General features: G+C 43.2%; 2 protein-coding genes across 2 annotated transcripts in view; both read left to right on the top strand.

Moving 5' to 3' along the window:
• Positions 1-585: 585 nt before the first annotated feature.
• KLF14 (KLF transcription factor 14) lies at positions 586-1,572 on the top strand. Its single transcript, XM_066366170.1, has one exon. The coding sequence runs from the start codon at positions 586-588 to the stop codon at positions 1,570-1,572; it is 987 nt and encodes a 328-aa protein (XP_066222267.1).
• A 244-nt stretch (positions 1,573-1,816) lies between these two features.
• TSGA13 (testis specific 13) overlaps positions 1,817-17,117 on the top strand; it is an 81,632-nt gene continuing 66,331 nt past the window's right edge. The window contains exon 1 of the mRNA XM_066364237.1: positions 1,817-2,044. Coding sequence (XP_066220334.1) covers positions 1,817-2,044 — 228 coding nt within the window. The remainder of the gene's footprint in view (positions 2,045-17,117) is intronic.

Below are 17,117 nucleotides of genomic sequence, written 5' to 3'. Positions count from 1 at the left end.
CAGAGGGAGATTTTAAATTCGGGCTGACAAGCGGCGGACAGGAGAGAACTGCAACCGCAGCCGCTTCGCGAACGATCGTCATTAGGAATCGAAAGACAGCTCAGGTATTAGCGGTTTTTTTTCCTTAAAAAATTAAAAAAAAACTTTCTCGGACTCCGCCGGACACCCAGCTGGCGGAGGACCAGCGGGCGAGGGGGGGCGAAGCCGGCAGGCTGCCCAGAAGTTACGATCGGAGAGTTTGCTCTTTATTAAAATTACCTGGCTCGCCAGCAGAGGCAAGAACGCGGAGACAAGATAATTTCTTAGGCTGTTAAAAGGGGACTTGGGCCGGTGGGCCCCGCGTTCCGAGGGGGTGTCCTGCCGACCAGGGCGGGTCCCGCCGCCCCCGCGGGCTCCGGTGCGTCAGGGGCGCGTCAAGCGGGGCGGGCTCCGCGCGGGCGGCGGCGGCGGCGGCAGGCGGCGAGCGGCGCGCACCGGGCCTCTTGCTTCTCGCTCCGCGGCTGCGGGACGGACGCTCCGGAGAACTCTCCCGCTCGCGGCAGGCTGCGTTCGGACCGCGCTCGCCGGCGGCCCGGCGGTGCCAGCATGTCAGCCGCCGTGGCGTGCCTGGACTACTTCGCCGCTGAGTGCCTGGTGTCCATGTCGGCTGGCGCCGTGGTCCACCGCCGCCCGCCAGACCCCGAGGGCGCGGGCGGAGCTGCAGGCTTGGAGGTGGGTGCGGCGGCACCGCTGGCGTCCGCTCTGCCGGGTCCGGGGCCACCGGGGCCCGCGTCGGTCCCCCTGCTGCCCCTGGTCCCCGCCCCCAGCCCCGGCGCAGGCGGCGCCGCGCCCCACCTGCTGGCTGCAAGCGTCTTGGCTGATTTGCGCTGCAGCGCAGGCGAGGGTTTTGGGGGGAACTCGGGGGAAGTTCTGCGTGCCTCGCCCGGCTCCTCCGGCCCGACCCCGTGCTCGGGGCCCACCCTAGGCTCAGAGCTGACCCCGGCCGGCAGCCCGGCCCAAGTTTGCTGGCCCGCGCACTCCTCCGGCGCGCTCGAGGTCCCAGGTGCACCAGCCGGCTCAGGAGCCTCTGCCGGGTTGGGCGCGGCCTCTGGAGGGGCCCCTGGAGTGGGCCCCGCCCCTGCAACGGGTCCAAACCCCCGTCGACGGCCAGTAACACCTGCTGCAAAGCGACATCGCTGCACCTATCTGGGCTGCAACAAAGCCTACTACAAGTCATCGCACCTGAAGTCCCACCAACGCACCCACACAGGTGAACGCCCCTTTTCATGCGACTGGCTCGACTGCGACAAGAAGTTTACGCGCTCCGACGAGCTGGCCCGCCACTACCGAACGCACACGGGCGAAAAACGCTTCTCGTGCCCTCTCTGCCCCAAGCAGTTTTCCAGGAGCGACCACTTGACCAAGCATGCCCGTCGCCACCCAGCGTATCATCCTGACATGATCGAGTACAGGGGCCGCCGTCGCACACCCCGCGTCCACGTGGAACCCGCCAACCTGGTGGATGACTCCAGCTCCGTCCCGGGTGAAGAGCCCAGCCTTACCGCCGGCCTGTCCGACAGTCATTGCTGCTAGTCGTCCCCCCAAGGGCGATCCCCCTGGCCGTTTTCCCTGCCTTCTCTCTGCCCATCCCTCTTTCCCAGTGTCGTTAGAACAAGGCACAGACTGGTTCCTCCGCTCTGAGGGTGGGTCAGGCAGGCATGTTGGACTCTGGGGAGGAACTGGGGGCTCGAAAATAGCAGGAATTTCTACAGCACTATATTGTTCTGAATGGGGGAGGGTTGCCTCAAGACAGCCCCCCAGGAACTGGTGAGACGAGATGAACCCTGGTACTCTCCAGAGTTCTGAAGATTCTCCCTCCCCCTGGAAGCAGAGATGTGAAACTGGAATTCTCAGGTGCCTGAGGAGCTCCCAGTCTCGAAGGACTCTGGTGTCTGACCCACCCGCCAGAGCGGACCTTGAAGAGGGTATCAGGGGTGGCAGTCTTGGAAATGTCCAGGACTGGGATGGTGAGAGGCCTTTGGAAACAGAAATGATTTCTATTTCTGTAAACAGCAATGTTTACTAATTTATTTTTAGTATCTTTTAAACAGGGATCCCAGGTTGATAGGAGGTTGAAGTCCTCCACTCCTTAATTGCCCCAGCTACCTCTGCTCGGAGAGACTATGTAAGAGTCCACGTGGATGTATGGCTGGGAGATGCTTCTTGGTGTCTGGGCAGTGGTGCGAGTCTGCTTTGCAGGTCCTGTTGCATGGTTTGGAACCCTGCACTTGCGCGGTAGCCTTTCTTCCCATTTGGATTGCTACATGGGGAGGGTAACTTCGTGGCTCACTCTCACAATGAGATTGGTTTAAAAGTTTGGAAACAACGATAAAAGCACCAGAAATAAAGGGGTGGTTCAGACTAGTTCCCCCTTCACCCAGAGGGTGAACCCAAGTGACTTTGGGTGAGATAGGTCCAAATTAAAGTTCAGGGAAATAGGGCATGTGGTTGGTTCCAGTTGCCCACTCCAAGTAATCTCAGGTGTGGTAGATTCTGTTCATTTCTTAATGGTTAAGTAGGGGATTGTTTCTTTTGGGATCTGTGCATTTTTGTCTCAGCAACAGGTGAGTTGGTGGTTTAAGGAGAGGAATGTGGAAGTGGCTTTTTCCAAAGAGCTGGCTGTTCTGGATTTGCGGAAGGAAGAGCCAGGTTAAAGCTATTATCAAATAGAAGGACCCTTCTCCCCTGCCCTTGGAGTCCCTCCAAGCTATACCCTCAGGACCCTTCTACCCTAGTGCAGGACTTGAGCATCAACAGTATTTATTTTTGTCTATGTGTATCTCTGCTGCTATTGAGGAAATCGTTGGCCACTTTGCTTATGTATGTGTGAATATGTGTATACATGCAACCCTTTCATTAAAGATGGGGCTGAAAGGCATGTCCTGCTCTGGTAAAGTTCCCCTTGGCCCCCTCCTGAATATCGTGTAGTAGTCCATCAGTCATACTTGTGGAGGATGCCATACAGGCATCTAGTTAAACTGCTTTCCGCTATTTTGCAGATGAAGGCACTGAAGCCTAGATAAGCTCAAAATCACATGCTAAATTGCTGGCAAAAGCCATGGCTAGAACTTAGGTACCTGGCTTTCTAAGTGACTCCTTTATGCTTAGTTATCCCACCTGCTTTCTCTCTGGGCCCTTAGTCAAAGGACACTACTCTCCCTTCCTGCCAGCAGGATCCCCTTCCTATTCTCTATCGCTTCTGTGTTCCTTCAAATGTTTGGTCCCTGATGAATCCTTTGTCTGTTGTGTTTAACTTGAAAGCCTTTTCTTAGCAGGTTGAGTCCATTCCCACCTTCCAGATCATGTGGACTTAAAGTGAGAATGACTTTTTGGCATCTTGGGAGAGATTTTGTCTGTTGACCTGGTAGATTAATTTTCAATGCCAGTTCTAGTCTTTTTCTGGTTCTGGGCATTCTAGCTTTCTTGAGAGAGTGAGTGATATGAACCTGACATTGGGGCTCTGCTAAGTGCTCCTATACTAAGTGAGGGAAGGGCCCTTAGAAAGGACCCAAAGGGTATGGCCTGTGACACTGAGGAGGTTCACTGTTTCCTGCTGTGGACTAAGCAGGGCAGGTGGGTCTCTCCTCAAGTTACATATGGGAAGAGGAGGCTCCCAATTGTGGAGGTGGATTTTGGTGGTGGGAAGGGTCTTCCATTTGTCTCCTTGGCTAGAACTGGAAAAGAAGGGCACTCCAGGTCCCCTTGCGGATTGTGATTTTCCCTTTTGGTGTAAGATCTGCCTTTGGGTAGGTGGACCAATGATGCTAATGGGAGAGTGACTCCCACTGACCGTTCTGGATTTGGACTAAAAAAGTTTGGCTTTTCAAATCACCCACTGATAAATAACTTTTCATTCTCAAGCTTCCAAGTAGTGTCCTTTTTTTGTTTTTTTGTTTTTTCCTGTCTTGGGGACTGTTGTCTGGGGATGGCTTCTCACAATCTAAACGCGGCATGTCTCTTCTGTGGTCATACCACCCTGAACACGCAAGATCTTTTCTAATTGCGGCATCTTTCAGCAACTTCTCCTTGGATGGACTTGCAGTAGTGGACAACACCCAGAACACTATAGTATCCACATAACGAAGGCGAGATTTGTAGGCTGGTCTTTCTTAGTTTTGGGTATTGCTGTTAACTTTTTCACTCCAGTGGCCCGAATTCTTGAGGAGCAGTTAGTGAAATGCCCTAGAAGGGGTTTCCTAGTTTTATTGGTGTTTCTGTTGCTTCTCTTTGTTAATCAGATAGAACTCAGTAAGTGAGTTTATCTGGGGCTTGGTTGGGGTCAGCCCGAACCTCTGGGCCCTTATTCTACCCCTGCTATCCTGAGTTCAAATGTGGGAATGACCTAGTAACAGAATCTATTAATAACACTCTTCCTGATATCTGGGTTGAAAGCTGGGAATGAATTCCAGGTCATACCTAGAGCATGAGAAAGTTGGATCCTTTAATCCTCTGGGGGGGTGTGTGTGTGTGAAAAGTATGAGTATTTCCCCCACCCATGGGGAAAGAATCTGTCATTGTCTCTATTTCTCTTTTCTCCTCCAAGTAGGGAACCATATTGGAATATCATTCTTGGCCTCTGCCTCTACCTTTTACTTACTTCTCTCAAAGGAAGCTTGTGTTCTCCAGTGCAGACATAGGAAAGAGAGTCATTTTGCACGCACACACACACACACACACACTTTTAGCTCTCTTTTGTACTCCTTTGCCTGTAATGTGTATGCATTCCATTCACAACCAGCTTTCACATGCACAGGCTGAGGCCTAGGCCTGCCTTCCAGAGGCAGGTGTGAAAAGCACCTCTCTCTGTCTCCACTTTTGGAGCAGTGCCCCTTTGCAGCTCTCCAGGTAAGTGTTTCTTTTGTATGTTCTCCTTTGGGAAGTTAATCCCAATGTCAGGGATTGGGAGGGGTGGGAGAGGCAGTGGAGGAATATTAGAAAGTCCAGTTTTGTTCATAGATACAGATTCATCAACAAAATACTGATGCTAATTTGTCTGATTTCTCTACCTATTATTCAGTTGGTTGAGAACCTAGAGGGGAAATAAATATGATTAATTTTTTTTCTTAAGCCCCAACCCATGCAAATATGCATTGGCTATTAAATCTTGAGGCATACGCACTCTGACTAGAATTAGGAGATCAAGATAAGTTGTGTGGAGATGGGACATTGGGTATACCAGGAAACAGTGCTTTAGTGCTTTAGTGATCTTGAGCTATTTAGTTCTTTGAACTTTCCAAGTTATAGCAGCTTGTGGAAGCTAGTGTCCACAAGCAAGACACTGTTTTTCAGAGGTGTTGGATATAGGGCTTTACAAAGGCAGGTTACATAGGCTACCCTGCCTCATCTTGGTTCATATAGATTTAGTTGAGACAGGCTTGCTGTGGAATAGAAAGGCACTGATGAATGGAAAACTTTGTGTCGCCTTTATTTTCAGCCAGAATTGCAGACAAGGGTTTTTAAGGTGCAATGTCACAAGTTTCACATGTACTTCAAAACACAAGTTTGGGAGACTCTAACCTTTGTATTCTGTGGATGAGCAAGTAGAGTTAGATCAGTTTCACCTAGTTGATTCCCTTTTATCTTCATTTGAAATGCATCCTTTTATAGGCCCAATGAGAGACCTGTGGGATGGGGACGAGTTCTTTAATTCACATGGGGTTTCCAGAGTGACCTTCTGTTTATGTGCCAAGTTAGTGCCAGATATGTTACTGCTCACAAAAATTAGGGGATTTTTATCGCTTCATATTTACTTTGGAATATCCCCTAATTTTTGTGAGCAGCATATATAAGATCTGCCAAGGGAATTTCAGAGGCTCAAGCTGGGTGTTCAGTTACAAAGGAATGGTGGATTTTTAATCCTAAGTAGGAAAAAGAGGAATGCAAATGTTTGTTACATCAGGGTTTGAGGTAGAAAGAAGCAATACTATTAAAATCCCCAAAGCTAGGAAGAATATTGAAAAAGGTTGTGCCTGGATTTTCTCTCCCTAGGAATCAGGTCTTCACAGGAAATCAAGTAGCAGCCAAGTTTGTTCTAAATACACGTTTAGTTTTTGTAGTCAAAATGGAAGCAGTGGGAGGGTAGAAATGAATATAGGAAGACAGCCTATTAAGCTGAAGGAAGGGAAGGATTTCTTTAGAAGAAAGGCCGTGTTCTTAAAGGACAGAATTGACAATGCAAATGGGAAAATAAGAAACACTGGGAGCCAACCAATCTTAAAGGTGGGATTATAAGAGAGGGTGGTAGTTTAGTCATTACAGAGTTAGAGGAGGTGGTTGAAACCCAAAGAGATAGAGCAGGAGAAGAGGGGCAAGCTCTCAGATAAAGAACAAAATCCCACTTTCGCCAGGGACCTCAGATCCAAGGAAATACTGAGAGGTCCCTACCTGAATCATCCCTTTATCACTGTGAGAGGTAAACTAGAAGGTTACAGAAATGTAGACTGCCTCCAATGTTTTAGCTGGGTCTCACTGATGTAACCATTATAAATGGGAATACTCTATGGCTTGGAGAATATACAGAGTTAGGTCTCTAAGGGAAACATAAGATAGATGAGATGTGAAATATATCAGCATAATTAATCAAATGAATAGAAATTAGGAAGAAAGCATGGTTATCTCAATTGGTGTCAAAATAAGTACAGATGCTCCTTTACTTACAATGAGATTACATCCCAATAAATCCCTTGTAACTTGAAAATATAAGTAAAAAATGCATTAATACGCCCAACTTACCAAACATCATAACTTTGCCCAGACCAACTTAAATTTTCTAACAACACTTAAATTAGCCTTCAGTTGGGCAAAGTCATCTAGCACAAAGCGTATTTTATAATAAAGTGTTGACTCTCTCGTGTAACTTATATAATTATGGCTTGCCACCTTCATGCTGGGCAATCATGTTGAGTTTCATTTCAAGGTAATTTTTTTCTTTTCTTTTTATCACCAGAAGCAGGAGACACAGATGGTCATTTTGTAGATATGGAATACAAAAACACAAAACATAATATCCAAAAAATGCTGGCAACACAGTGCATGTAAAGTATCGGTTGTTTACCTTCATGGTCTGTGACTGACAGAGAGCTATGGTTCACTGCCAATGCCTGGCATCACAAGAAAGTGTTGTATTGCATATAGCTAGTCCTGAAAAAGATCAAAATTCAAAGTACGGTTTCTATTTAATGTGTGTTGCTTTTGCACTATAATAAAGTGGAAAAAATCATAAGGAGAATCATTGTAAGTTCAGGACCATCTGTGTTTGTTAAAACAACACCAATTTGCGATTTAATTTAAAAACAGATTCGTAAACTAGTGACAAAAAAATAACTTCTTAAATTGATAAATAGTACCCACCAAAAGTCTACAGTAAACATGACATTTAATGTTGAAAGATTGCAGGCATTCCTCTTGACCATATGGTAAAATCGAAAGACAGCCTCAACAAGCTCTGGGCAGGCAGCACATAAAAATACAACAAAAACAGAACCCAAAATTCATGCATTGGGTAATGTGAAAGCAAACCTCTACATAATTCAGATAAAAGGAGCAGTGACAAAAATTTAGAGTTGAATGAAAACCGAAAGCACTAGGTAAACAGACTAGGGATGGAAGTGTAATTTATAGCCCTAAATATTTTATTTAAAAAGAAATGGAGGTGAATGAAATAAATTTTCAACTCCAGAAGAAAAAAAAAGCAAACCAAACTAAAAGAAAGTGGACAAAAAAAAGAAAAAAAGAAAAAAAAGAAAAAGAAAAAAGAAAGAAAAAGAACGAATGAAAGAAAGAAAGAAAGAAAGAAAGGAAAGAAAGAAAGAAAGAAAGAAAGAAAGAAAGAAAGAAAGAAAGGAAAGAAAGAAAGAAAGAAAGAAAGAAAGAAAGAGGACCATGCATTTTCAATAGGGAAGATATTGCTAAGGGAGTGAAAATTGGTTCTTAATGATTTTTTTTAAATGTTAGGTATCACCATGGTCGTGGCTCTCCAAAAGACCACACTACATAGACAGATATGCACTTACATGTGTTGTTTAAGATTTTGGAGGGAAGAGGGTAGTAATTAGCTGGGAAAAAAGTCTAAAAAGGTTCCTAAATGGTTAATAATGAAAAAAGTTTTAAAAACAAGGCCATAGGTAAAAGCAGGAATTATTAAAGGGGAACAGGAGTAAAGTTAGCCAAAATGCTTTTTAAAAGCTTAATAAAAATAGTTCTTTGGCAAATTTGCCTAAGAAAAACGAGAAAGCACAAAAAAAGTTATCAGGAATAAATTAAAGACAATTGCAACACATGAGCTGTTCTTTAAAATTTAAGAACATAAAACAATTTTATATCAATAGGGTTGAAAAGATAAGGATAATTTTATAGACAAATGAAAAACTTCAAAATGGTCTAATAAGATGTAGAAAATCTGAACTGAAATGGTAGTCAAAGAACTATCCCCCAAAAAGGCACTAGGTCCAGGTGGTTATACAGGCAAATTCTCTAAACCTTCAAGAAACAGATAACATTCATCTCTTATAAGATGTATCAAATTGTAAAAAAGAAAAGTAACCAATTTATGTAGTTAACCTTAATACCAAAACCAGAAAAAAGATGAGGGAAAAAAAATGCTATAAGAATTTTGTCTATAAGAATTGGTATAAAAATCCCAAGTAAAACACTAGAAATTTTAATTCAGTGATGAATGAGAAGAAAAATTCATCATGATTATGTGAAGTTTATCTCAGGAATGCAAGATTAATTTAATAACAGAGATAAGTCTATTCATTACGTTAACCAAAGAAGAAAACCAATTACTTTCTTAAATACCAGCAATCATTAATCAGAAATTGTAATAGACTAAGTAATTCCATAGAGGGTAGCAATGAATAGCAAAGAGCCTTTATAGACAAGACTACAAAACTTTTAATGAATGACATAAAAGAAAATATGACTAAATGGAGATAAATAATGTGTCTGTGGATGTTAAAACTCAATACTATAAAGATGTCAGTCTGTTTCTCAGATTTATATAATGAATGAAATTAAACCATGAAAACCCAAAAAAATTTCAAATGAAAATCTCCAAATTTTTTTTTATGAAACTTTTGCAAATATTACAGAAGATCACAGGGTGTGGGAAGCAGGAGGAGAGGAGGAAGGGAGAATATTTTACCAGGTAGCAAAATATTATAAAGCTATTGTCATTAAAACAGTGTGGTATAGTGCAGAAATAGACAAAGAGGTAAGGAATTGAATAAAGAACTGAGAACTAGACCTGTAAATATGGAAGAATTTGACATATAACAGAGATGATGGCCCTGGCCGGTAGCTCAGTGGATAGAGCACTGGCCTGGTGTATGGACATCCTGGGTTTAATTCCCAGTTAGGGCACACAGGAGAAGTAACCATCTGCTTCTCCCCCTCTCCCCCTTCCTTTCCTCTTCCCCTCTGGCAGCCAGTGGCTTGATTGGCTTGAGTATGTTCCTCGGCACTGAGGATAGTTCTGTTGGAATGCATTGGCCTCAGGCACTCAAAATAGCTCAGTACTCAAGCATTGGCCCCAAATTGGGTTGCCATGTGGATCCAAGTTGGAGCACATTCAGGAATCTGCCTCATTATCTCCCCTCCTCTCACCTAAAAAGAGAGAGAGAGAAAGAGAGAGAGAGAGAGAGAGAGATGGCACTTAACAGTAGTGAGGAAAACACAGACTAGGAAAGAAATGCTATCAAGACCATTGGCTTTTCATAAGAAAACAAAACAACAAAATAAGATACAACATATCTGTCTCCAATCTTTCAGAAAAAAATTCCAGATAGCAAAGACCTAAAACATTTTAAACTATAAAAGTAAGTTTACCTGAAACCTATCTACTCTTATTTATCAATGTCACTCTGTTAAAGTTAATTTTCTAAATAAAATAAAAAAATTTTTGAAAAAATAAAATAAAATAAATAATAGTAAAAAATATCTGGACACTCCATTGTCACTGAATAAGGGAGACATTCTTGTTTAGGACACAAATATTTTTAATATAAAAATTTAAAGATGGAAAAGAGAGATTTGACTGCATCAAAATTCTAAAATGTTTTACATCTGAAAGTGTAAACAAAATTAAATATCAAACTACACTCTGAAAAAAATTTTAACAGGCATGAGATTAATATCTAGAATATGTAGCAAACTAAAAAGTTAAGAGGTAAGGATAAAAAAAAGTGATCAAATAGTAAAAATAGGCAATTGAAAGGAAAAGCCAGGATTGAGAGATAGTGGATCTTTATACATATATATTGCTTTCATGGATATCTTCATGTATTACTGGCATAAGTTTTAAAAAATTATAAAAACTTTAAAGGAGGGCAAAATACTACTGGTTAAAAAACAAAAGCAGATGGTAGGGAGGAAGTGATATACCAGGCAAATATTAATAAAAGCAAGCAGGTGTGACAAGATTAATATTAAAGTCAAAATAAAATTTGAAGTACAAAACATTAGTGGGGTTTAGATTATTTTACATGGAGAAAACATATAGTGCACAAGGAATCTAAGGCGATCAAGAACTTTTTGCCCATATACACGTATTTAGGGGTGCCTATTTCTGGACTTAGGCTGGAGTTTCTTCCCTTATCCCTCACAGGTAATTCAGAGACTGATTCTCATTTCCTAAGCTCATTCCGGGAGGTACCAACGAAAGTTAAATCACACAGGAACCTAGACCATCTAAATTTTCTCAGGAAAATCTTTTCTCTCTCTCTCCAAACCCTTCCTTCCTTTCTCCTCCTTCAGAATACTCTTTCTCTTTTTTCCACTATATCTCTTGATCCAAAGTTTGACCCAGAATGCTAGTTCCCATTTCAAAACATTCTAGTGTACCAAAAGGAAAGAAAAGAAAAAGTTTAAAACCTATGAACGTTCATGGGATAGTAGCATCCTGTATCATCTATAGCTAATTGCATCTTATTAACAAGTCCCCATTCCTGTTGATGACAGAGGAAAAATTTAAATTTGTCAAACTCTCTCCCAGGGCTTCCTCCTTCCAAGGGTCTTCCTCTCCTCCCCACCATGGTTTTTCAATGCCAAGAGGTTATGTATCCTTGAGAAGGCAGAAAAGGTAGTGGTCGCACGCTGTGTGCTGTGCTGCTCTCTGGGTCCTGACTCATTTCTCATGCTGTGTGGCTGTCCCGGGGATCTCTCAGTACATAGTGCTTGTGCCCAGTGGGATGCAACAGGTCCTGTCTGGTTTTTTGCCTGCCTTTTCCATGCTCACTGCTGGAGCCTATGGTCCTGCCATAGCCTCTCGCTGTGAGGTATCTGCTGAATGAAACTTTCTCACCCCAAACACAGACCAAGTTCTGGACCTTGGATTCCCTCAGCATTTCTACACCCTTTTACCAAGGTATGAAAAACATTCCATCCCCTTCCATACCACACCAAGAGCACAGGGACATGGGCTCCATCTACCTAGGCACCTCCCAGCCATTTCAGAATTACTTTTTGCATGGCACCTTGTTGCCCCAGCATCACGATGAATAAGGAGTGGAAGTAAAGGACCAGCCCAGAAGTTTCGGATTCTACCTTAACTGGGGTTCCTGACGTCATGTCCAGCTTATCCATTCCGGGTCAGCCCCAAGGAATGAAGGGGTTGATCTGATCCTCCTCAAGGATCTAAGCACCAGGTAGGTCTATTGTCCACCCCTCAGACATTGCCCCTCTCGTTGGCAATGGGAGGAACACTTCACTTCCTCCTTCAGTAGGTGGCAACTTCCCACCATCATCTCCCAAGATTGCTCTGCCTATTGATTACAGTACAGCTTCTTCACCAGGCTCTATGCTTTGCTCTTAATATTTAAGAGTGTTTGAAATTCACAACTTCCTTTACTTTCCCAACAAAACTTTCAAGACTGTTATTTATTGAATAGTTCTAGGTTTCAAAAGCTGAATTGGAGGAATTATTTACCTTTTCATTCCTGCTATAACAATCATGGTGTTCTCTGAGGCAAATGGGTACCTCTGGTTAAAAAGGGGATAGTCACAGGGAGGAAAATAAGCAAAACAACAATAACAACAACAACAACAATAACAAAAAACTGCATTACTATTTTTCAAAACATACCTCCTTCACACCAATTTTTAGTCTGGTTAAAGATGAAGTTATTAGTCTAAAGGTAGAACTAAGAGCAGGGTTGTTGTTTTTCGTTCTATCTCTCTTTCCCTCTAACTAATTGAATCCTTACGAGAGAACACAATTATCAAATAAAATTAAAGCCAAAGGGAATATTTGCAAACCCCTAGAATTAGGAAAAGCCCAAGAAAAAGGCAAGACTACAGTTATTACAGTTCCAAGCAGGCACAAGAAGATGCCAGAGAGGGTATCAGCAGCATTTTGTCACCCTGCGAATCCCCAAGTTGTTCTAGGTCCACTAATTCAGTCAAGGGAGGGACAGCAACTTGGTCAGTGGGTTCCAGCAGGGGTCAGCAATGGATTGGACTGAAGTGCGATCAGCAGCCCAGAGGCAGTGCTAGAGGCTTTGCTTCTAGGGCTGTGTGTCCTCCTGGCTTTCATCGGTAAGAACCAGGTTTCATGGGCCAGGACAGAGATTGCAACAAATATTTAGTGAGCACTTACAGTGTGTCAGGCACTGTTATTGGCACTTGGGCTATGCCAGTGAATAAGACCAAGGTCCCTGCCCTTATGGTTTTATATTCCAACAGAAGGGATGTAGACAATAATGTCAATTATATAATATGTTAGGTAATAAAAGATGGAATTCATTAAAAGTAGAGCAGGCTAAGTGGGATCAGGAGTGCTGGGTGGGAGTGAGGGTCAAACTGAGGTGCTAAATAGGGTGACCCGGATAGGCTTCGTTGTGCAAATAAGATATGAAGAAAGACTTGAAGGGCATGAAGAAGTTAGCCAGGCAATATCTGGGGGGAAGTGCACAGGTACAGGGAACAGCTAAAGAAACAACCCTAGCCAACAATCTCGAAACAAAAAGGAGAGCACCGTGGTTAGAGCAGAATTATGATCAAAGTGAAGAGGGGATGCCAGGTCATTGGGACCTGATCAGCCAAAGTAATGACATTGGCTTTTGATCTGGGTAAAATGGAGAGCCATTGAGGATTTTGAACAGAAGCACGATATGATCTTCCTCATGTTTAAAGTAAGTTCCGACTGCTATGCTTGAGGGATTTAACTACTATGCCAGGAGGTAATTCTATCAATCTAGGTCAAAGATGAGGGTGGCATGGACCAGATTGATGGTAGAGGAAGTGGTGAGAGGAGCTGGCTATGGGGAGTGGGAGAATAGAAGGAGTTAGAGTGACTCAGGGTTCTTTGTCCTGAGCAGTTGGGTGGGTAGAGTTGCCACCAACTGAGACAAGGGAAGGCTATCTAAGTGAGGGCAGGACTGTAGGGAAAGATCAAACGTCCACTTTTGTACATGTTGAGTTTTAGATTTATCTTAGTCATCCCAGTGGAATGTTTGGAAAGGCAATGACATAGGTCTGGAGTTTGGGAGAAAGGTCTGGGTCAGAGATAACGAGGAGGGAGTTAAGAGCATATTTAAAGCGTGAATCAGATCAACAAGAGAGTAAATGGGGAGGAGGAAAAGAAGAAAGGCTAGTGATCCTTGGGCCACTCCATCATGAGCTGAGGAGGAACCGGAAGAGGAGACTGAGAAGATGTGATGAAGGAAGGGAGGAAGATAGCGAAGAGCATGATGTCTGAGAAGCCTAGTAAAGAAAGGATCCAAAAAGGGAATGGTCCACTTTGTCAGAGGCTCACGCTAAGTCAAGTACGATGAAGGCTTGAGAGCTGGCCGTTGACTCTTGCCACTCAGCGGTCATTGGGGACTTGGATAAGAGCAGTTGAGATGGAGGCACAGGGGTAAATGCCAGATTGCAATGGATTTAGGAAAGAATGCTAAGAAAGAGCCTGGAGACCATGAGTCTAGGGCACTATTTTGAGACTTTTTCTTTTGTTTTCAAATGGGAGCAAAAACATGGAGTGGAAATTGGCAGGGGGATGATGGGGTCAAGAAAAATGATTGCTTTTTTTTTAAAGGCAGGTGGAAGAATCAGCCCCTTTATATGCTAGTGAAAATGATCCAAGAGGGAATAAAATGTTGCTCATGCAAGACAAAGATGGGGAGAAGTGTAAGATGTGAATCCTTGAGGGGCCAGGGGCAGTAGGGTCCCATGAGGAAGCAGAGGGGTTGATTCTGAGCTAGGAGTGTGGCTATTTTATCTGTGAAGCAATTGGAGACTCAGATCTCTTCCTCTTTAAGGTCTGCTCCACGTTATAAGGATCCCTTGGTTACTGAATAAAGTCTATGATGGGGCATTTGCTTCCCTGATGAGATTCTAGGTTGGACAGTAAAAGGGAAATGTCCACCAAGAGTTTTGAGGTATTCTGAGTTTCAAATCATTTATACCTTTTTCCTTGGATGGCTAATATCTCATTATTTCTCTTCTCAGTACCATTTTTAAGGCTGAATGGGGCTTTAAAAAAAAATCTCCTTTCTGACTGGAATGACTGAAACAAATAGGATCTTCTACTCCCTTTTGGTGACATGTTGACCATTAGCTATCTACTAATGTCCTTGCAACAGGCAATTTTGCCTGGTTGCCCAGGGGGCCCTGAACATGCATTCAGTCTGAGTCGGAGGACCACTGTGACTGTGTTCAGAGCCTGGCCCATCCTGATGTAGTTCCAGTGCTACCCAGGTAGTTTTGTTCTGGGCTCCTAGAAAATGGACCTACCTTTCCATCTCCCCAGCTATTTTTATAGCTAACACAGACAGCCATCAGCTTAATGGGTTTTGGGTCATAAACATTGTCACAGTGATATTCCCTGGAAATTTTATAAGATTCCTCCTTAACCATTTACTGTAGCTGTTTTAGGTCTAGGATTAAAGGGTATCAGCATCCACTCCTTATGCTTTGGTGGAGACAAAAAGCACTTTTTGACTAAGGAATGTCAGGTCAGAATGCCAAATTCAGTTCAACAAGAGCTGAAAGTTGCTTTTCTTTAGGACTGTGATTAAGAGCTGATGGTGGCAATGTACACATCCAGAGGTTCAGAGACCACTTGTTTTTGTTTGTTTGTTTTGTTTGAAGACTCCACGTTCTTCCAGAGCTGTAGGAGGCACATTACCTAACAAGGAAGCCTCAAGGGACAGAGGCCAGTCAGAGTAATGGCAATCTCAAGCCCAGAATGACAGCACTTCCCTATGCACTGACCAGTCCTTCTGCATCTTGGGTTCCCCACTTGGTTGGTCCCAGCGTGGAAGACTGATGGGTGACTGAGTCAATACACTGGAATAAACCATTGATAACTAGAGAAGTTGACAAGGGACTGATTCTCCTTGGAAAAAGGGCACCTTCCAGGGGGTATATCCACATGACAAAAGACATTGAATGCTCAGAAGTCAGAAAGGGCACTGGGACTCTGGAGCATGGATATGTGCAGATACCTCTGAATGGGCTCTAGATAAAAATGTCATTGGTATAATCCTGCAAGAAAATTCTGAGGGAGAAGGGAACACCAAGGAGAGTTACAAGTGCCACATGACAAAGTGTTACAAGTCAGGAGAATTCAAGCAACCCGAGTTAAGTATGCTGAGAGTGTGCAGCGGAGACTGTGCCAATGAGCACCGCGAGGGAAGGCAATGGTGCGGGTTGGGGGAGACAAGGGCCTGAAGGACAGCACTGGCCAAATCAATGGCAGCAAACAATGGGGGCAGATGTTATATCTGAATCAAGTTAAAGACCCACACAAAGATCTCCGTGAGTCATCTGTGGCCCATCTTTTTAAAGAGAATACTTGGGAGGATTAAAGTGATATGTGGTAGGAAAATGTCCCCTGCGGAAGGCGATCAGACACAGTTGCTGAGTTTTCCTTTAGAGCCACAGGACAGCAGACATTGCTATGTCATTTAAGGCCCCAGCAAGAAAGGGATGGCATTCAAATTGGGTAAATAGAAGAGAGTATAATAAAGGCACTATCTTCCAAGGATTAAGTAGAGATGAAGCGAGGGGTATTTCAGCATCCTGCAGGTTAGAATTTGGGGTGCCATTACCAACCCTAGACTTGAAGGCAGGAAGAGGGGGACTTAGCCACAGGTCACCAGAACCTGGAGAGAGAGTCATGTGGAGAGGGTGACAGGTGCAATGTCCTTTAGTTAAGGGATGAAGCCAGCTTGAAGCAAGTCTGCCAGGGACATCAAGAAAAAAATTACCCAGATCTCATTCTCCTCCCTCCCCCATTCTTTCCTTCTTTGCTCACCATTGGCCAAACCAAGCTGGGAGCCAGAGAACAAGGGAATGTTTTGACTGGGCCAGGTTCTGAGGATGAAGGAGAGCAGAGAAAGAACAGTAGAGGGTGGATATTGAGGGATATCAGAAGCTATCCAGCAAAATACCAATATTTTTGGAGGGCTAAAGGAGTGCCAATTGTTCTTTTTCATTTAAAAAAAATTATTTATTTATTAATTAAATTTTTCTTTTTTGCTTTTTTAGATTACAGAACAAAATATCTTCTAATTTACTCAAAGCAAGAGGCTATAACTCTCTCTATAAGTTACATTATTCAAGAAGAACAATAAGTGTTGTGGGCTTAGCTCAGTAAGATCAATTTATAGTTTTAATACTCTTTTAGCCTTATTCTAGAGCAAGAGCAATACATTTACACTGTAGAGCATTTAGAAACATAGATAAACTGAAAGGAGAGACTAAAACTGTCTTGTCATCCCACATTCTAGGTCTAATCAGTGCTAACAGTACGGTATTCTTCAAGTTTCTTAATCATACCTTGCATGCATATTTGCATGTATTGTAATGTTTTATTTTGTCATAATTTTAGACCATACACAAAATTGCCACAGACTTCTCACAGTGACGCTCGAAATGTTAACTTTTCACACATTTGCTTTACTTATATCTCTTTCTCTGTGTGTGTGGACACACACATATTTATGTACATACACCAGTATAATTTATACACACTTAACTTTTTTCCTGAATCATTTGATAGTACTCAACTTTAAAATTTTAAGGGACAAGTTATGACAATAACCTCTAAACCATTAATATTCAAGTGTAATAGGAAA

The sequence above is a fragment of the Saccopteryx leptura genome, chromosome 2, assembly GCF_036850995.1.
Source record: "Saccopteryx leptura isolate mSacLep1 chromosome 2, mSacLep1_pri_phased_curated, whole genome shotgun sequence".
Classification (NCBI taxonomy): domain Eukaryota; kingdom Metazoa; phylum Chordata; class Mammalia; order Chiroptera; family Emballonuridae; genus Saccopteryx; species Saccopteryx leptura.
Note: the sequence above shows the minus strand (reverse complement) of the source record. Positions and strands in the feature narration are given on the sequence as shown.

What these genes read in the sequence shown, in the direction of transcription:
- KLF14 (XM_066366170.1), top strand. Translation starts at nt 586, where the DNA reads ATGTCAGCCGCCGTGGCGTGCCTGGACTACTTCGCCGCTGAGTGCCTG.